At 43.9% G+C, this 21,132-nt stretch overlaps 1 protein-coding gene and 1 long non-coding RNA gene across 2 annotated transcripts; both read right to left on the bottom strand.

Annotated features, from left to right (window-relative positions):
• Nucleotides 1–5,260: 5,260 nt before the first annotated feature.
• Nucleotides 5,261–12,712, bottom strand: LOC124678510. Its single transcript, XR_006994521.1, has 2 exons — nucleotides 12,351–12,712; nucleotides 5,261–5,455 (listed from the first exon to the last, which is right to left on the bottom strand). It is a non-coding gene; the product is annotated as an uncharacterized LOC124678510 (long non-coding RNA).
• Nucleotides 12,713–13,174: 462 nt separating this feature from the next.
• LOC124677271 lies at nucleotides 13,175–14,563 on the bottom strand. The gene is made up of 2 exons (XM_047213276.1): nucleotides 14,256–14,563; nucleotides 13,175–13,876 (listed from the first exon to the last, which is right to left on the bottom strand). The coding sequence occupies exons 1-2, from the start codon at nucleotides 14,454–14,456 to the stop codon at nucleotides 13,307–13,309; spliced, it is 771 nt and encodes a 256-aa protein (XP_047069232.1). The 5' UTR covers nucleotides 14,457–14,563; the 3' UTR covers nucleotides 13,175–13,306.
• Nucleotides 14,564–21,132: the final 6,569 nt, after the last annotated feature.

The following is a 21,132-nucleotide window of genomic DNA, read 5'->3' on the forward strand; positions in this document are numbered from 1 at the left end:
TCGTGTCGGAGGAGATATCTTCGTCTTCGTCATCCTCTTCTTCTTCTTCTTCCTCTTTGGTGGAGGAAGTGAATTTGCCCCGGAAGAGAGGGTCGTTGCTGTCGCTCTCCGCTTCTAGTTCTCCATCGATCAAGAACCGAAGATCGTCTTCCCCGTCCGTCAGGGGCATGTCACCGTCCGACCAAACAAGGTCTTCGGGTCGGCCTTCGGGCACGAAGTCGAAGTCAAATTCTCGCTCATCCCAATGCTTGGGGGCGCGCCGGTTGTATGCTTCCGTCTGGTTGACCTCCGGCTCTCCCTCGCTTGCGGAAGAGGATTGGGAAGAGGAAGGAGAAGACATGGCTGTGAAGGAAGAGGGTTTTTTTGGCTGATGGCTGGTTTGGGGCCAGGAGATGAGGAAGAGAACTGTTCGGTGCAGTTAAATAAAGGGGGATATATTGGAGATCAATGCTCGAACAGTTTTCGAGGGTATAGGGCCAAAATTGTCAAATCATGCAGAGAAGTTGAGAAGGCAAGACGTCATCATGGAGAATACTGCGACGGTTCTGCTCTGCCACGACATGACCTCTCGAAGGAAAGACATATGGTTTTGCAACTATCATTATCAAAACCAGGGGGGCATGTGTTACCGCCCGATTTTGGCCAAATCAGGAGGTGGGCCGTAAGTGAAGATGGGCTTGAAGGACGTACACATGAAGCATCTTTGAAGCGGCCTTGCGCTGAGAGTTCGGGCTTAATTGCCCATGTATCTGTAACATATTAGATCGCGTTGTAATTTAGATTAAAGAGATAGAATCTGGCCCGTGCACGGTTAGGTGCACGCCTCAATTAGAAAGTCCCTTGGACTATAAATATGTATCTAGGGTTATCGGAAAAGGAGGACAATCATCGTTCAACCAACACAAACCAATCTCGGCGCATCGCCACCCCTTTCATACGAGGGTTTCTCCCGGGTAAGCACCATGCTGCCTAGATCGCATCTTGCGATCTAGGCAGCGTAAGTTTATTCGTTATCCTTGTACTCGCTCGTGCTGAAGCCTTGTTGATGGCGAGCAGTACTATTTATCCTTAGGTGTTTAGGGGCTTGCATTGGTGCTTTCACGTGCATATCTGCGTGGCAATGCCGTCCCTAGACACCTTGCTGCCCTTACGTCGATCTAGACGTAAGGGCAGCATCTTGCTTGATCATGCTTAGTAGATCCGATCCGTTATAGTTGCTCCTTGCATCCGCAAGGATTAGTTTAATATCCGCATAGTTAGGCCTTATGTCGGGGTCGGACGATCCGGTGGTGCGTTAGGCGTTGTTTACCGTCCCTGCGAGGGATGTTCCGAGGATCAACACATGTTGGTTTTTAGGCCTCTCGTAGGGGTAGTTTGCATCGTCTCTCGTAGCTGCTAGGCCCGATCGCACGTAGGACGTTCCGATTATGCGGTGAAAACCCTAAAGCTGTCGTGGATCGTTTTAGCTTTGTCCCGATCAAGCGGGATCCCCATGCCATTGCTAATCCATCAAGGACCATGGGGCGATCGGCTCTTTGAGCCGATCCACGGGAAACCCGAGAGCCGATAAGGCTCGTATTTAATGTGCACGTGTCTACCATGCGGGAACAATCGAAGCACTAACACCTTCCCGACCAGGTATAGGTCAGGTGGCACGCCCTAGCAACCGCCGGGACGCGCGCCAGAAGATTTGCGGGACGACGCGAGGTGCCAGGGATCCACTAAGCGGCCCTGGGAGCTTCCCGGCTCTTCGTGTTGCTTAACCAAAGCCCGTCGGGGGGTTTTGGAGGGTAACAGTATTCTAGGCTGTGTAAAAAATCCAAATTTTAGATCTAAGGTAGTGAACAATAAAGAAAAATAAAAAAATCATGAGATTTATCAGTATTTGTAATTTTGTGTAGGCCAGAATCAAACTATATCGCTTTGAGATTTTGCAGGATTGTAGAATCAAATTTTCTCAACTAAAATGGGTTTCTTTCACTTTTTTTTTGCACTGCTCACCTATAAGGTCAAGATTTCGATAGGTTTGTACATTGCCTTAAGGAATCAATGTTGTTTCCATAAGATCCCCTTGACATCAATATGTAACCACTGCATACAAGAACTATGGATAAACATGCCATCTCTACCCCAAAAAAAAAAGTAATGCCCAGTAGATGTCCTCATGCAAACATCAAATAAAACAAGAGTATCTGGTCTGCTTTTCATACTGATTTGTCAAGTCTACTGTATCTCTTTCTTTCTTTTTTCCACGTTACCCACCACAGTAGAATCGATTTCACGCTGGAATGATACTTCCTGATGATGGGGGTCATATCATTTTCTCGGTGTGTCGGAGTTTATTACTCTGTGTTGATCCTTTAGAAGCTGAAGTTCATGCCTGCCTGGAAGGATTGGAGTTATCTTTTCAGTACAGCCATCTACCAATAGTCATCGAGTTGGATTGCCTTTAGCTTATATCGACTGTTCAGGAACACCAACCAGATAGGTCGCTTCTTATGCATTTATTTTCGGAGATTAAAAGGCTTTCTAGTCTAGATTGTGTGTGCAAGTTTGTAAAAGTGGATCGCTCGCAGGTTAGGGTTAGCCACTGCCTTGCAAATTTTGCAAGAGCAGAGTACCAATCTAATGTATGGCTCGGTTCTGAAAGCATGATTCGGAAACTGGATTTGGAGCGTCTTGTAACCCTTTCTGAGTAATGAAATCCTCTTTTACCCGCAAAAAAAAGGAAGTAACATTGCATCTCTTTCTTGTGACACATGTTCTACTTACTAACTCCTGGCCAGTTGACGGCTTTGTTAATTCAAAACTAGGCTCATCGAGCCTTCCATTTTTTTTTTAAAGCAGAATCTTAATTCAGTCAACGAAATAGTCACAAGAATTGAACCAAAAACATGTAAATACTGAAGTGATCAAGATAAAGCATGTGCTATCTTTCCTCTATTTATATCTGGGAGTCATACATCGAATGTTGCAAATGGTTCCAGTTGCTTGTGAGCCATCTATTAAAGCGGTGTATGTGTTGTCGCCGCCTGATGGGTTGGTTTTTTTCTGAGCTGACTGCCTGCTGGGTGGCTTGTTAGCAGAGAAGTGGTAGGCAACGAGGCAGGAAACAGAAAGGGCTAGAAGCAGCAATAAAGCTAGGGGAGTGAAAAGCTAAGACTAAGAGGCAACATCAATAAATACAAGTTCTAATTAGAGACCCAGACCAGCGGAAATGGTGAATGGAACCTGGGTACGCGCGCACCCGTTTACATAAAGTTCAAAATAATGCTATTTAAAAGTTTCAAAAAAATGTGATGTAAAATTTTGCATGTATATACTATGTTGATACTTACTCGTGTGTGTTTTCACGGAAAAATACCATCGTATGTGACCTACACAAAAATGACAAAATGCAAATTCCTATTCCTGTGAATAGTACAAATTCCTGTTCACTATTCTCACTAGTGGAATGCCCGTGCTTCGCCACGGCTCCCTACCTTATGTCAGTCACAATATTACATGAATCTCTACTTTATGTAGTTTCACAAATATTACAAGTGTAAATGATGCGAAAAAACATTTAAGTACATAAAAATAACCACATAATATTTAAAATATCATAAGATCATATCACATAATTTAGTGTAATAATTATAAAAGGCAACGGGACCGACATATTATTTCTTATATTATTTATTAAATCCATGCTCTCTTGATCGTGAATAACATATGCTCGCACAACATCCTGTATGTTATTTTCAATGTCATTAGCAAGTTACTTGAGTATGTGTATCAAAAATCTCTTTGTCAACTCGTAGCCATCCTGCACAATCAATCTATCGAGTTAGCATGAAGTTTTATTTTCATAAAAATATAAGAATGTGAACATAAAGTACTCCCGGTGCAAATTGGATGAACAAATCATTTATCGCATGAAAGCATAAAAGAAAATACTAAGTAACCAAACAAATTTTTGCAAATAAATGGAAAATATTATTATCTCTTGGTCATTAGGATGATAATACTTTTTTTTGTAATGATAACCACAGAAAACCACATGTCAGTGCTTGTTGGTATTGGAGTACTGAGAAAAGTCGGACAATCCTGCTTTCTTCCTCGCCCAAATTTCCCCAACTTTAATTTTAAAATAACAAACTTTTCCCAATTTCACATTCTCCCGACACCACCGCATGGGTTACTCATGCCGCCTGTGGCCACACACGCCGCTAAGGTCACTCGCTGTTTGGCGCCCGTCCACGGCTAGCTCTCTCACGTCCATCCCATCCTCCGGCGCCGAGCCACTCACCGTCGGCCTCCACACCCCCCGGCGCATGGTTTCGGCTGCCGGCCTCCCTGCCATTCAGCGGACGGTTCAGGTTGCCGACCTCCCCGCCCTCCGGAGCTAAACCACTCCTCCATCAGCCGCACGGTTGTTACTCCGCCGTTGAAGAGTTGCTCGTGCTTTCCTTTGGTTCCCACGCGGGCCCACTATTACTATTTTTGGAAATATTCCTTTACCACAAATGGATAGTTTCGGTGACATGACTATAAGCAAAAACAAGGTCGACCTCGATGTAGTTCTGTCCAGGACAGAATGGGAAATTAATATGGCATGAACCAGAATCATTCAATAGATCAATTTGAACCGTAAAATTGATTTATAATACACAAACTTTACCGTTCATTTTTCTCCGCTCTTTCCCATTCTCATGGCACAACAAAAAAATTCATATCATAGAAATTTATTTTTGACATTGCCATATTTTTTATATGATACGAAATTAATTTCTGATATTACCCATAAAAAATGGTACAGAATTCCAACACGATTTACACATATGGAGATTAAACAAAAGTTTTATTCAGAACAAACCATCCATTGACATTTGGATCTGAAGCATTTGTTCTTGAGATTACCTTCAACAAAAAAAATCTGTTTGAACAAGAACGATTGGCTCAATAAATATAATGGAGTATATGAACAAGAATTTTCTGCAACATGAAGTAGATAAATAAGATGCATGGACCAACGTGAGCCCTCGCCACGTCAGAAATTTACATCATGCTACAATCATGTTCCACGGTCACAGGTTATCATGAATATATCACAGATTCTGCATATATTAACAAACAAGCAAAACAGATTTTGGGGGATCTAAGATCCATGAATACATCGGTAATAAAAACAGGAAAATACAGAATCCAAAAGCAATTATAGAACAAATAAACAGATCGGAGACTTCAGGGCAGAGAAAAAAATATCGGATGTGCAATCTCAATAAATCAAACATCTCAGACTAATTACTTACATAAGCTAAGCAAGATCACCACATGATCTGAACGGTGAAGTATCCAAAGACATGACAGAAGTCAACAAAGCAGTAATAGGATCACCACTTCGTATGTCAAAAAAACCTGAACGCGGTGCCGTTGGATGGAGGCGTGGCCCGCTGGTTGCCGGCCTGAGGCGCTGGGAAACAAAAAGTTTTACAACAGTCAGGAAAGCAGCATCTAACACTCCTCTACGTGCTAGCAAGCAGCATCAATAGCAATTAGCAGTCGCGGCATACCGCTTGATGGCGTGTAACTCACACGTTCGTTGGGAAACCCCAAGAGGAAGGTATGATGCGCACAGTAGCAAGTTTTCCCTCAGAAAGAAACCAAGGTTTAATCGAACCAGTAGGAGCCAAGAAGCACGTTGAAGGTTGATGGTCGCGAAATGTGATGCGGCGCAACACCAGGGATTCCGGCGCCAACTAGGAACCTGCACAACACAACCAAAGTACTTTGCCCCAACGAAACAGAGTGAGGTTGTCAATCTCACCGGCTTGCTGTAACAAAGGATTAAACGTATCGAGTGGAAGATGTTTGCAAGAAAATAATAAAACACAAGTATTGCAAGTAAATTGTATGCTATGTAAAGAATAGGACCGGGGTCCACAGTTCACTAGAGGTGTCTCTCCCATAAGATAAAAGCATGTTGGGTGAACAAATTACAGTCGGGCAATTGACAAATAGAGAAAGGCATAACAATGCATATACATGACATGGTAAATATAGTGAGATTTAATTGGGCATTACGACAAAGTACATAGACCGCCATCCAACTGCATCTATGCCTAAAAAGTCCACCTTCGGGTTATCGTCCGAACCCCTCCAGGTATTAAGTTGCAAAGCAACGAGACAATTGCATTAAGTATGGTGCGTAATGTAATCAACAACTACATCCTTAGACATAGCATCAATGTTTTATCCCTAGTGGCAACAAGCACAACACAACCTTAGAACTTTCTCGTCATCGTCCCAGTGTAAATGCAGGCATGAACCCACTATCGAGCATAAATACTCCCTCTTGGAGTTAAGAGTAAAAACTTGGCCAGAGCCTCTACTAGTAACGGAGAGCATGCAAGATCATAAACAACACATGAACAATAGATTGATAATCACCATAATCATAGTACTCACTATCCATCGGATCCCGACAAACACAACATATAGAATTACATATAGATGATCTTGATCATGTTAGGCAGCTCACAAGATCTAACAATGAAGCACAACAAGGAGAAGACGACCATCTAGCTACTGCTATGGACCCATGGTCCAGGGGTGAACTACTCACTCATCACTCCGGAGGCGACCATGGCGGTGTAGAGTCCTCCGGGAGATGAATCCCCTCTCCGGCAGGGTGCCGGAGGCGATCTCCAGAATCCCCCGAGATGGGATTCGCGGCGGCGGCGTCTCTGTAAGGTTTTCCGTATCGTGGCTCTCGGTACTGCGGGTTTCGCGACGGAAGCTTTAAGTAGGCGGAGGGTCAACGCGAGGGGCCACACGAGGGGCCCAGGGGATAGGTCGGCGCGGCCAGGGCTTGGGCCGCGCCGGCCACCCCCCTGGCTGCCTCGTGGCCCCACTTCGTTAGGTCTTCGGTCTTCCGGAAGCTTCGTGCAAAAATAGGACCCCGGGCGAAAGTTTCGTCCAATTCCGAGAATATTTCTTTACTAGGATTTCTGAAACCAAAAACAGCAGAAAACAAAGAATCGGCTCTTCGGCATCTTGTTAATAGGTTAGTTCCGGAAAATGCATAAATATGACATATAATGTGCATAAAACATGTAGGTATCATCAATAAAGTAGCATGGAACATAAGAAATTATCGATACGTTGGAGACGTATCAGCATCCCCAAGCTTAGTTCTCGCTCGTCCCGAGCGAGGTAAAACGATAACAAAGATAATTTCTGAAGTGACATGCCATCATAATCTTGATCATACTATTTGTAAACATATGTAATGAATGCAGCGATCAAAGCAAAGGTAATGACATGAGTAAACAAGTGAATCATATGACAAAGACTTTTCATGAATAGTACTTCAAGACAAGCATCAATAAGTCTTGCATAAGAGTTAACTCATAAAGCAATAAATCAAAGTAAAGGTGTTGAAGCAACACTTAGGAAGATTAAGTTTCAGCGGTTGCTTTCAACTTGTAACATGTATATCTCATGGATATTGTCAACATAAAGTAATATAACAAGTGCAATATGCAAGTATGTAGGAATCAATGCACAGTTCACACAAGTGTTTGCTTCTTAAGGTGGAAGGAGATAGGTAAACCGACTCAACAATAAAAGTAAAAGAATGGTCCTTCAAAGAGGAAAGCATCGATTGCTGTATTTGTGCTAGAGCTTTTATTTTGAAAACATGAAACAATTTTGTCAACGGTAGTAATAAAGCATATGAGTTATGAAAATTATATCTTACAAGTTGCAAGCCTCATGCATAGTATACTAATAGTGCCCGCACCTCGTCCTACTTAACTTGGACTACCGGATCTTCGCATGCCATGTTTCAACCAAGTGTCACAAAGGGGTACCTCCATGCCGCCTCGTACAAAGGTCTAAGGAGAAAGCTCGCATTTCGGATTTCTCGCTTTTGATTATTCTCAACTTAGACATCCATACCGGGACAACATGGACAACAGATAATGGACTCCTCTTAAATGCATAAGCATGTAGCAAAGTTATTATTCTCATATGAGATTGAGGATATATGTCCAAAACTGAAACTTCCACCATGGTTCATGGCTTTAGTTAGCGGCCCAATGTTCTTCTCTAACAATTTTGCATGCTCCAACCACTAAAATGATAGACCTTCGAGACAAGACGGACATGCATAGCAACTCACATGATATTCAACAATAGTTGATGGCGTTCCCTCGAAGCATGGTTATCGCACAACAAGCAACTTAATAAAATATAAAGTGCATAAGTACATATTCAATACTACGATAGTTTTTAAGGCTATTTTGTCCCATGAGCTATATATTGCAAAGGTGAATGATGGAATTTTAAAGGTAGCACTCAAGCAATTTACTTTGGAATGGCGGAGAAATACCATGTAGTAGGTAGGTATGGTGGACACAAATGGCATAGTAGTTGGCTCAAGGATTTTGGATGCATGAGAAGTATTCCCTCTCGATACAAGGTTTAGGCTAGCAAGGTTTATTTGAAGCAAACTCAAGGATGAACAAGTGCAGCAAGACTCACATAAAAGACACATTGTAAACATTATAAGACTCTACACTGTCTTCCTTGTTGTTCAAAACTCAATACTAGATATTATCTAGACCTTAGAGAAACCAAATATGCAAATCAAATTTTAGCAAGCTCTATGTATTTCTTCATTAATGGGTGCAAAGCATATGATACAAGAGCTTAAAAATGAGCACAACAATTGCCAAGTATCACATTATCCAAGACAGTTTAGAATTACTACATGTAGCATTTTCCAATTCCAACCATATAACAAATTAACGAAGAAGAAACTTCGCCTTGAACATTATGAGTAAAGCCTAAGGACACATGTGTCCATATGCAACAGCGGAGCGTGTCTCTCTCCCACAAAGTGAATGCTAGGATCCATCTTATTCAAACAAAAACAAAAACGAAAACAAACCGACGCTCCAAGCAAAGAATACAAGATGTGATTGAATAAAAATATAGTTTCAGGGGAGGAACCTGATGATGTTGTCGATGAAGAAGGGGATGCCTTGGGCATCCCCAAGCTTAGACGCTTGAGTCTTCTTAAAATATGCAGGGGTGAACCACGGGGGCATCCCCAAGCTTAGAGCTTTCACTCCTCTTGATCATAGTATATCATTCTCCTCTCTTGACCCTTGAAAACTTCCTTCACACCAAACTTCAAGCAAACTCATTAGAGGGTTAGTGCACAATTAATAATTCACTCATTCAGAGGTGACACAATCATTATTTTCACTTCTGGACATTGCATAATGCTACTGGACATTAATGGATCAAAGAAATAAATCCAACATAGCAAAAGAGGCAATGTGAAATAAAAGGCAGAATCTGTCAAAAACAGAACAGTCCGTAAAGACGAATTTAGTAATGGCACCAGACTTGCTCAAATGGAAAAACTCAAAACTAATGAAAGTTGCGTACATATCTGAGGATCACGCTCGTAAATTGGCAGATTTTTTCGAATTTTCTACAGAGAATTGTGCCCAGATTCGTGACAGACAGCAATGCTGTTTCTGCGCAGCAATCCCAAATATAACATCAACTTTGACATAGAAACTTTACTTGGCACAAAAACATGATAAGGAGAGGTTGCTACAGTAGTAAACAACTTCCAAGACACAAATATAAAACAAAGTACTGTAGCAAAATAACACATGGGTTATCTCCCAAGAAGTTCTTTTCTTTATAGCCATTAAGATGGGCTCAGCAGTTTTAATGATGCACTCGCAAGAAATAAGAGTTGAAGCAAAAGAGAGCATAAAGAAGCAAATTCAAAACACATTTAAGTCTAACATGCTTCCTATGCATAGGAATCTTGTAAATAAACAAGTTCGTGAAGAGCAAAGTAACAAGCATAGGAAGATAAAACAAGTGTAGCTTCAAAAATTTCAGCACATAGAGAGGTGTTTTAGTAACATGAAAATTTTTACAACCATATTTTCCTCTCTCATAATAACTTTCAGTAGCAACATGAGCAAACTCAACAATATAACTATCACATAAAGCATTCTTATCATGAGTCTCATGCATAAAATTATTACTCTCCACATAGGCATAATCAATTTTATTAGTTGTAGTGGGAGCAATTTCAACAAAGTAGCTATCATTATTATTCTCATCATCAAATATAGGAGGCATAGTATCATCAAAGTAAATTTTCTCCTCAATGCTTGGGGGACTAAAAATATCATGCTCATCAAAACCAGCTTCCCCAAGCTTAGAATTTTCCATAGCATTAGCAACAATGGTGTTCAAAGCATTCATAGTAATAACATTCCCATTAGCATGCATATAAAGTTCCATGGGTTTCTTAATTCTTTCTTCAAACACATCATGTCCTAATTCAAGATAAAGTTCATAAAGATCTCTCATATTTTTGTTGTTTTCCATTATGCCTAACTAGTGAAAATAAAAACAAGTACAGGACTAGACATGATAACAAAATAAATTAAATGCAAGTAACTAATTTTTTTGTGTTTTTGATATAGAGAGCAAGACAGTAAATAAAGTAAAACTAGCAACTAATTTTTTTGTGTTTTGATTTAGTGCAGCAAACAAAGTAGTAAATAAAATAAAGCAAGACAAAAACAAAGTAAAGAGATTGAGAAGTGGAGACTCCCCTTGCAGCGTGTCTTGATCTCCCCGGCAACGGCGCCGAGAAAATTATGCTTGATGGCGTGTAACTCACACGTTCGTTGGGAAACCCCAAGAGGAAGGTATGATGCGCACGGTAGCAAGTTTTCCCTCGGAAAGAAACCAAGGTTTAATCGAACCGAGTAGGAGCCAAGAAGCACGTTGAAGGTTGATGGTCGCGAAATGTGATGCGGCGCAACACCGGGGATTCCGGCGCCAACTAGGAACCTGCACAACACAACCAAAGTACTTTGCCCCAACGAAACAGTGAGGTTGTCAATCTCACCGGCTTGCTGTAACAAAGGATTAAACGTATCGAGTGGAAGATGTTTGCAAGAAAATAATAAAACACAAGTATTGCAGTAAATTGTATGCTATGTAAAGAATAGGACCGGGGTCCACAGTTCACTAGAGGTGTCTCTCCCATAAGATAAAAGCATGTTGGGTGAACAAATTACAGTCGGGCAATTGACAAATAGAGAAAGGCATAACAATGCATATACATGACATGGTAAATATAGTGAGATTTAATTGGGCATTACGACAAAGTACATAGACCGCCATCCAACTGCATCTATGCCTAAAAAGTCCACCTTCGAGGTTATCGTCCGAACCCCCTCCAGTATTAAGTTGCAAAGCAACGGACAATTGCATTAAGTATGGTGCGTAATGTAATCAACAACTACATCCTTAGACATAGCATCAATGTTTTATCCCTAGTGGCAACGAGCACAACACAACCTTAGAACTTTCGTCACTCGTCCCGGTGTAAATGCAGGCATGAACCCACTATCGAGCATAAATACTCCCTCTTGGAGTTAAGAGTAAAAACTTGGCCAGAGCCTCTACTAGTAACGGAGAGCATGCAAGATCATAAACAACACATGAACAATAGATTGATAATCACCATAATCATAGTACTCACTATCCATCGGATCCCGACAAACACAACATATAGAATTACATATAGATGATCTTGATCATGTTAGGCAGCTCACAAGATCTAACAATGAAGCACAACAAGGAGAAGACGACCATCTAGCTACTGCTATGGACCCATGGTCCAGGGGTGAACTACTCACTCATCACTCCGGAGGCGACCATGGCGGTGTAGAGTCCTCCGGGAGATGAATCCCCTCTCCGGCAGGGTGCCGGAGGCGATCTCCTGAATCCCCCGAGATGGGATTCGCGGCGGCGGCGTCTCTGTAAGGTTTTCCGTATCGTGGCTCTCGGTACTGCGGGTTTCGCGACGGAAGCTTTAAGTAGGCGGAGGGTCAACGCGAGGGGCCACACGAGGGGCCCGGGGGATAGGTCGGCGCGGCCGGGGCTTGGGCCGCGCCGGCCACCCCCGGCTGCCTCGTGGCCCCACTTCGTTAGGTCTTCGGTCTTCCGGAAGCTTCGTGCAAAAATAGGACCCCGGGCGAAAGTTTCGTCCAATTCCGAGAATATTTCTTTACTAGGATTTCTGAAACCAAAAACAGCGAGAAAACAGACAAGCGGCTCTTCGGCATCTTGTTAATAGGTTAGTTCCAGAAAATGCATAAATATGACATATAATGTGCATAAAACATGTAGGTATCATCAATAAAGTAGCATGGAACATAAGAAATTATCGATACGTTGGAGACGTATCACATACACAAGAAAGCACACGCGCTCATTCTGAGATAAAATAAGACGAAGCGGAAACACACCTTTGCAATTGGCAGGCAAACACGCGCGCTAGCAGTCAGCGGCAGCAGCAGTAAACACACAAACCAAATCTATGTCTCCAGCTATTCTCATCTCTTTTCTCAATTTCTCTTGCGCACGGCAAATGAGGCGTACGTGGTAGACCACACGCCATGGTCGCTGCTTAACCCTCGATCTACTCCCTCCCTCCTCCATCCAAAGAGCCGAAAAAATTCAGTCGCCCCGTTCATCCAAAGAGCTACCGGCGGCCGCGACGTGCACGCACCATGGGAAAGCCGACTCGCACTGCTACACCTTCCAGATTTGCGCCTGGCAGTCCCACCCATCGGTGCGGCGATGCCACGCGACCAGAGTCGGAAACGATGGGTTGCCATGATGATATTTGTGTGGTAAATTGAGTCAAATTGTGATAACTCCATCAAGGTAGTTGTTCCTATTAGCAAGATAAGATAAGATAAGATAAGATAAGATAAGATAAGATAAGATAAGATGGTTAGCTATTTTTGAGGAGTGTGGACCGGGTGGTTTGAGGGAGGAAATATGAATTGAGGACGTGGGGGGTATTATTGTCCATCCTGAAAATGTGACATCAGGCATTCACCACTTTGCTCTTAATAGTAGAGATTTGGACATTTTATCATTTTTATGCAGGCCACACACAATGGTATTTTTTCGTGAAAACTTACACGAGTAAGTATCAACATAATATGTACATGCAAAAATTTATTTCACATTTTTTAAAAAAAATTTAAATAACATTTTTTGAACTTTTCGTAAACGGGTGCGCGTGCACCCAGGTTCCAAACGTCCGGGTCGCCCAGACCAGTCAGTAACAACATATGATTCGTGGTTCAACATACAGTGCATAACAGTAGAGGGCACATACCAGTACTTTGTTCCATGGGAACCTGTACAACGGTAACCATTACATCCCTGAACTGTACAGATAAAATCCAATCTAGAAACTTATTACGGACCAAGTTACCTTCACACCTAACTTAACGGCACCCCAATCAAATACATCACTCTGGGAACCACTGAGGGATGGAGTAAATTTCTTAACAAGGGTATCCACACCTTCAGGTTCAGCTGAAATAAACAGCACCTCATCCACACAGACAGCTAGGACACGACGCAACAGTTCGATAACTCGACTACCATCAGAAGAGATTGCCGCACCACATGCTCTGCTATCATGAAGCAACACCCTATCATGAATTCTGGTGGTGTGAGCTGTGATTTTGCCCTTGAAATCTCCCTTGAGAACTGGAAATTCCACAGTAGCCTCCGTTGCTTCTTTAACTAGTGCATATCTCACCTCCACGGTGCTGAGGCTGCTCTCAAGAGTGCAACACCGAACCTTAGTTGTGGGCACCCGAGGAGCCACTCGGCCATCAATGTCAAGCAATCCTATGCTAAGTTGTTCGTCCTTCCCGTTGTCAAGCTTCATCTTAAGATCAACCTCAATAAAAATATAGTCTGTTAAAACAAGTCCTCGACTAGGGCCAGTCAAGATCAATGATTGATCCTGTGAAAATATTACATAATAGATTAGTGATATGCAAGATTACTGCTGCAATGACAGTAAAAAGAAGTTGCTGAGATCTACTAGCAAGGTGAGACATACTGTGCGTATCCTGTTCTAGACCATAGCGAACCATGTAATCTATTTCTACCCAGCACCATCAACCTTGCCCATTTTGTAATGCACTGGCAACACACATGATATGCATAAACATCATTTTTTACTTCTACATTTTATCTCAACAATAATTAGTACTTAGAATACATCCGAAGTTAAAATGTGTTCCACAGACTAAAAAAGATATGGGTATGTCTACTAACAAGCAAACTGAATACACAGTTGAGCAAACTGCCAATTAGAGGGTTTTGAGAAAATGTTATACCTCTGAATTAATGAGCTCAGAATCCATTCTGCTAGGGCGGGAGAAGAGAAAAATGCACTTCTCGTCGAGGTTGTCTCTAAGAATAATATTGCCGTATACATTAAGCGGGAAGCCTTTGTCTGAGGAAACTATCTTGACCGATAAAACATTTATGGAATTCAAATATGCACGGTCTTGTATCTGCTTGTCAGTGTATCTCATGGGAAGTACAGGCGCTGCGGAAGCAAAAGCAGAATAACAGCATTCAATTATTTCGGGAGAATGAACAGAAAAGATACAAGAAGGTTAAAGAAAAATCAAAATGTCCATGTATACTTCAAGAACAGGCACTGCCGCAGGAAAAGCAAAAGCATCAGAATTCAAATTACTTTTGGAGAATGAACGTATAAGGGAAACAAGGTAACTACAAAACTGAAATATTCTTCCATACAATGTTTGTTGAGGATGAATGGCTCATGTTCACATAAGGCCTATCTAAACCTGCAGGCTGAAATACTCAAATTAATCCAATTAAAACAGCTAAGCTACTAGCGAAAACATATATATGAATTGCCGTAGCTGATGTATTTGGTACTTAGTGGATGATGACTTCGGTTATATGCAATAAACTATCATCATAGATATCAAATTCAAAAGAAAAAACTATCATAGATATCAATTACACGCAGACCTGAAGATAAACAATTAAATCGAGTTGCTCATTAAGATCGAATAAAGGGAATGCAGATGGTAGAATTGGACATACAGATCTCGTCAAGGTCGAACGTGGAGAGATCCGCGAAGGGAAACCTGGTGTACTCCACGCACTTGGTCTTGGGATTGTACTGGCGGATCGAATTGTAGACCTCTCCATGCTTCTTTCGTCTCCAGGCGGCCTCCTCCTTCAGTCGTTTCCTCTCCTCCACCCGCCGCTTCTGCTCCTCCGCCTCCCGTGCCTTCTCCTCGGCATCCCGCCTCTGCCTCTCAGCCGCAGCCTCTTCCTCCTCCACGGCCGCCGCGAACAACTCCTCGTCGTTATCATAGAACAAGGGCAGCACGCTGCGCATCTTGCCGCCGTCATCCTCCTCCTTCTCTGGATCTGAGGAGCTAAACCTCTCTAACGCCAGGTCATCCTCCAAAGCGGGCGCCTCGAGCCGTGCTTTGGTATGACGCGCCTTCTGGGGAGCCATGAGTGACCGGCTGCGAAGCCTCAGGCCCGACGTCGACGGTAACCCTAGGCCTGATTTGTGTGCGCTGTATATTTATCACCAGTAATAAACGATGGTGCTGCTCCGCACGAGCCTTCCTCCCGCGGTCGTCCTGCATGAGGCCGACACATACATATCACGATGGAAAACACGTCGAAAGAAGGCCGGAGACGGTCAAGAAGCTGGCGGCTCTGATTGCCTTCAAAGTGAACCTGTAGACGATTGACACAATGACACTCCTCATCGCTCAAAGCTATGCCCGGAGAATCAGTGGTTAGTGGTTACCTATGTTAGATCATCTCTAACCAATCCCCTAAAAGCTTTTAAAGGACTTTCTTTCTCCTCTATTTGCCGAAACCGCATCTAGTCAAAGCTGCAAACCGGTTAGAAGACCTTTTTTTTACAAATCGGCCACTGCGGCTCCCATATTTGCACACCCGCTGACATAGGCATCCCAAATGGGCCTGCCGAAGATAGTACCCGGGGTTTACTGAAGGCCCACTATCCGAAGAATAAGAAGATTCGGGAGCCCAAGATATATTAAGGAAAGTTAGAGTTGTAATAGGAAGTGTTATTTGTAATCTGGCGGGATGAGTTAGAAACCGTCCCGGACTCTGTAACTTGTACAAAACGAAACCCTCGGCTCCACCTCCTATATAAGGGGGAGTCGAGGGACAAAGAAAGGATCGAATCTACTGCCAACATAACCCTAATTTTCGTAATCGTCGAGTACTTTTCGCCTAAACCTTCGAGATCTACTTGTCCTCTACTTCTAGCAAAACCCTAGGTAGGCATTGACAAAGTAATCCTTTGTAAATTGGCGCCGTCTGTGGGAATTAGAGGTTGCAACAAGCTGATCTCGATGGCACGTTCAAGATCGTCGACTTCGTCGGCAGCAAGCAATGCGATGGATCGAGGTAACAAGGGAAAAACTGATCTAGTCAATTTTATTCCTCACCCGCCCTCCCGTATGGATGCATGTGCCTATCTGGAGGAGCCCATCATCATGAAGTTCGGAGAATTCCGATTTGGCGTCAACAAGGAAGGATCCTACCGTCTCGAAGATCCGATCTCGTCGGAATTTTCAGCGGTCGATTCTAGCTCTTCGTCGAGTGACGAGAAGTTTTCTTCGCCATGCTTCATCGACACCAAGGCGAAGGGAAAGCTCGTCAAGATCTTCAGCAACACATCCTTCGAGTCGTCTGCGGACTCCTTTATAAGCAGCGACTCCGATAGCGTCGACAGCTTCAACTTCATCGACAAATCTGCTGCCATCGGAAAGGTCTTCACCACTCTATACGATGGTGTCACCAAACCCGATAAAAATCAATGCTCAAAATATCATCAGATCTATGCGATCGAAGAGGCAGGCCGATCAGAACCAGAAACATCAGAGGCTTTCGACAATTTGGGAAATCCATACGTCGATCCCGCTAATCTCAGGAGAGGCCTAGGCACTAAATATGTCGGGTCCTCGCCTCGAGAAAGAGTACAACTCCCGCAAGCAGCATGGGACAGAGCTGCAAGAGCTATAGATGGTTCAGAACCAATGACCACCACTGCTACTGCACAAGAGCTACAAGCATATCAATATAGACTTGCTCGAATAAGTCGAGAGTTGGAAAAAGAGACAGCATCCTTGAATAGGAGAAAAGAGGCGGCTTCCGCGTCTAGCAGGCGTCGAGCAGGACTCAGTCGTCAGTCAGAAACTTCGGCAGATAGCCATAGAGAGGCTCGAAGGAGAGCAAGATCTCGGCTGCAAAATATACCCGAAGGAGAGAGGGGAAACCTAATTCAAAATCTCGACATGTCCTTCATGACGATCGATGACAGGGGAAATATCATCCCAAAAACACCAGAAGCAGGTTACATGGCAACACAGGCTTACATCTTGGCGTCCAGACCACCTCCTGGGGACCCGAGAGAACCATTGTTCAATATGGCGATGGCTGGAGTAGGAGTTATGGGAACAACGTTTGCGACAACGCCTCCCGAAGAAAACCCTAGGCAAAATAGTCCACGACCAACCGCAGTAGTTCAAGATCCTCCAAGAACAAGTGGAGCAAGAGACACAGCAGTCCAAGTAAGGGTGGACAGAGCGCGACAAGAAAGAAGGGAGCGTCAGCACTCACCAGAGGTTGCCGACGAAGATATGTGTGGGCTCCCGTGTTTCACGAGAAGAGTTCGAAAAACTCGAGTCCCAAAAGGGTTCAAGCTACCCGAAAATTTCAAGAAATTCGACGGCCTGCAAGATCCCGAGGATTGGCTCGTGGATTATCTCGAGATGGTGAAGCTAGTAGGAGGAACCAGAGCAACAGCTATGCAAAGTATACAAGTTCACTTGAGCGGAGCTGCGAGATCTTGGATAAAGAAACTCCCCCCAAGTTCCATCGACAGCTGGGATAACTTTGAGGACATCTTCGTGAAAAATTTCCGATCCACCTGCAAGAAACCTGCATCATTGGAAGAGTTGAGAGCGTGTCGACAGAGACATGACGAGTCAATGAGGAAATACATACAGCGGTGGAACATTATAAAAAACTCGGCAGAAGATATATCTGACGAGCGAGCAATAGATGCGTTCGTGGCAGGAATTCGGCGAGGAGATTTCGTCGAGGACTTGGGGAGAACTAACCCCAAGACCATATCAGCACTCATGGAGATAGCCAATAAATGGGCAGATGGAGAAGACGCAATATACAATAAAAGACACAGGTCGCCAGAAGACGATCGTAGTCGAAATTATCAAAATAGAAGGCGATTTTCTCGCCAGTTCTACAGCAACGATGCTCCCGGCCATATATCGGCCGGATTTCGGGAAATCCTGGAGGAAATAGTCGAGATGACTATCAAAGGAGTAATGAGCAACAAGGCGACAACGAGAGGGGATTTTCGCGGCAGCGAGCAAAATAGTGGACCAAGGATTCCAAGACCTTACGTGTCTCCCGAGGAGATGATGAACGGCCCGTGTCAAATGCACTTTTACCTTGACAACAATGGAAAGAGGCAGTCGGGACATCTCCAGAAAGACTGCCGTAATTTTCAGGCAATGTTGCGAGCTGCAGGAATTGCAAATGCCCAAGCAAACAACAGAAACCCTCGGGAGCCAAGGAGCGAGATCCACCTTCCACCTCCTCCCGCAATTACCGAAGAAAATCGACACCAGCTCAGAATAGCGGCAGCACCACACCCACCTCCATATGTAGATCCTAATTCTAACGGTGCGGTCTCGATGATTCAGAAAGCTAGGCCATCCAACAGGGCGCAGAAGGTAATCTCGCGACAAGTGTTCATGGCAGAGAAGATGCCTCCACCAACAGTCGAGTACTTAAATTGGTCGGGGCAAGACATCGGCTTCACAATCGCAGACCATCCGCAGCAAGTTCCTCGACCAGGACAATCAGCACTCATCTTACCCGCAGTAATCGCTGGTTTCGACGTGTCGAGAGTTTTCATAGATGGCGGCAGCAGCTTAAACCTCATGTATGCAGATACATTGAGGAAGATGAACATATCCCTAGCAAATCTGAAACCAACTGACACACGTTTCCATGGGATCACACCAGAGAAGCCAAGTTACCCATTGGGCAAGATCAACCTCGACGTTCAGTTTGGAACCCGAGAAAACTACAGGATAGAGAATTTGGAGTTCGAAGTTGTCGATTTCCCGTCGCAATATCACGCTTTGTTGGGACGACCAGCGTATGCCAGGTTCATGGCAGTGCCGCATTATACATATCTGTTGTGGAGGTTGCCTGGGCCTAAGGGACCTATCACAATCAAACGAAGTTTTGCGCTATCCGATAAATGCGACAAAGATTTTCATCGACTGTCAGAAACTTTCGGGATGCAAGCAGAATATGCGACGCCAAGGTTCACTGATTATGATGTGCTACCAGAGGTAGGGAGATCTTCTAAGGAGCCAACTTTCAACACAACCAAGGATTCAAAAGAGGTACAGATCCACCCGACAGATCCAAAGAAAACGACGTCCATTGCCGCAAACATGGATGTCGCATAGGAAAGCGCGCTCGTCGAGTTCCTCCGTGAGCACCTGGAAAATCTTCGCATGGTGTCCAGCTGACATGCCGGGAGTACCCAGTGGAACTTGCCGAGCACCACCTCAATTTGGATCCTCTCGCAAGACCAGTAAAGCAACCTTTGCGGCGTTTTTCGGAGCCTAGCCGCAAAGCCATGTTATCTGAAATAGATCGACTCAAAGATGCTGGTTTCATCAGGGAAATATCTACCGAAGCCACATGGGTAGCTAACCCAGTGATGGTGCCGAAAAAACACACAATAGTCCTTCGCATGTGCGTCGACTTCACGTGTCTCAACAAACATTGTCCCAAGGATCACTTTCCCCTCCCAAGGATCGATCAAATCATCGACTCCACGGCAGGATGCGAACGTCTTTCCTTCCTGGACGCATACTCTGGTTATAACCAGATCAGGTTAAAAGAAGAAGATGAAGCCAAGACAGCGTTCATTACACCTTATGGCGTGTTTTGCTACAAAACAATGCCCTTTGGTCTGAAAAACGCGGGAGCAACATACCAGCGGATGATGCAGAAGTGCCTAGCAACACAGATTGGAAAAAATGTACAAGTCTACATCGACGATGTCGTAATAACATCAAAGAAAGGGTCGACTCTGATCGAAGACTTGAAGGAAACCTTCGACAACCTCGACAAGTTCTGCCTCAAGCTAAACCCGACAAAGTGCTCTTTTGGAGTTCCCGCAGGAGAACTTCTCGGGTTCTTAGTATCAGCAAGAGGGATTGAAGCTAATCCCGAAAAAATACAGGCCATCGTTACTATGAGAAAGCCAACAAAGCTGAAAGAGATACAACAGTTAACGGGGCGAGTCGCAGCTTTAAGCAGATTCGTCGCCAGGCTAGGAGAAAAGGCGTTGCCGTTCTATGCATTGATCAAACAGGGGAAAAATTTCAATGGAACGAGGAAGCAGATAGAGCCTTTGAGAACCTCAAGCGAGCAATTTCGACACCACCAATATTAGTGGCATCGAAAGAGAAAGAACCTCTCCTCTTGTACATTGCAGCCACACCTCAGGTGGTCAGCACGGCCCTAGTAGTCGAGAGAGAAGAAGAAGGCAAGCTTCACGGAGTTCAGAGGCCAGTATATTTCATCAGCGAAGTACTGTCGCCCTCCAAACAGCGGTACCCGCAATATCAGAAACTAGCATAAGGAGTATTCACGACAGCAAGAAAATTGCGACACTATTTTTCGGCGCACCCGATAATAGTGGTCAATGAGGCTCCCTTATCAAATATACTGAACAACCCAGAAGCTACGGGTCGTGTCTCCCTTTGGGGAATAGAACTTTCTCCTCGGGACATCACGTATGAAAAAAGAAAAGCAATAAAATCACAGGTCTTACCAGATTTCATTGCAGATGGATGGAGCTACAAAACACGGGACCCCCAGATTTATCGAGAACTTGGACCATGAACTTCGACGGGTCCAAAAGATTGGAAGGTGCTGGAGCAGGCGTGATATTGGTATCACCTGAAGGCGACAAGTTGAAGTACGTTTTGCGGATGACGTTCCCAAACGCGTCTAACAATGAAGCAGAATATGAAGCTCTCATACACGGGATGAAGATGGAAAAAGCTTGCGGTGCAACCCGACTGAAAATTTTCGGCGATTCACAATTGGTAGCACAGCAAG

This window comes from Lolium rigidum, chromosome 7 (genome assembly GCF_022539505.1).
Source record: "Lolium rigidum isolate FL_2022 chromosome 7, APGP_CSIRO_Lrig_0.1, whole genome shotgun sequence".
Classification (NCBI taxonomy): Eukaryota; Viridiplantae; Streptophyta; class Magnoliopsida; order Poales; family Poaceae; genus Lolium; species Lolium rigidum.

Bases quoted from the DNA above. Each gene is read 5' to 3' on its own strand.
- LOC124677271 (XM_047213276.1), bottom strand. From the start codon at position 14,456: ATGAGATACACTGACAAGCAGATACAAGACCGTGCATATTTGAATTCC. The intron at 13,877-14,255 runs GTATAACATTTT...ATATTTTCACAG, and splicing joins CTGAGCTCATTAATTCAGAG to GATCAATCATTGATCTTGAC.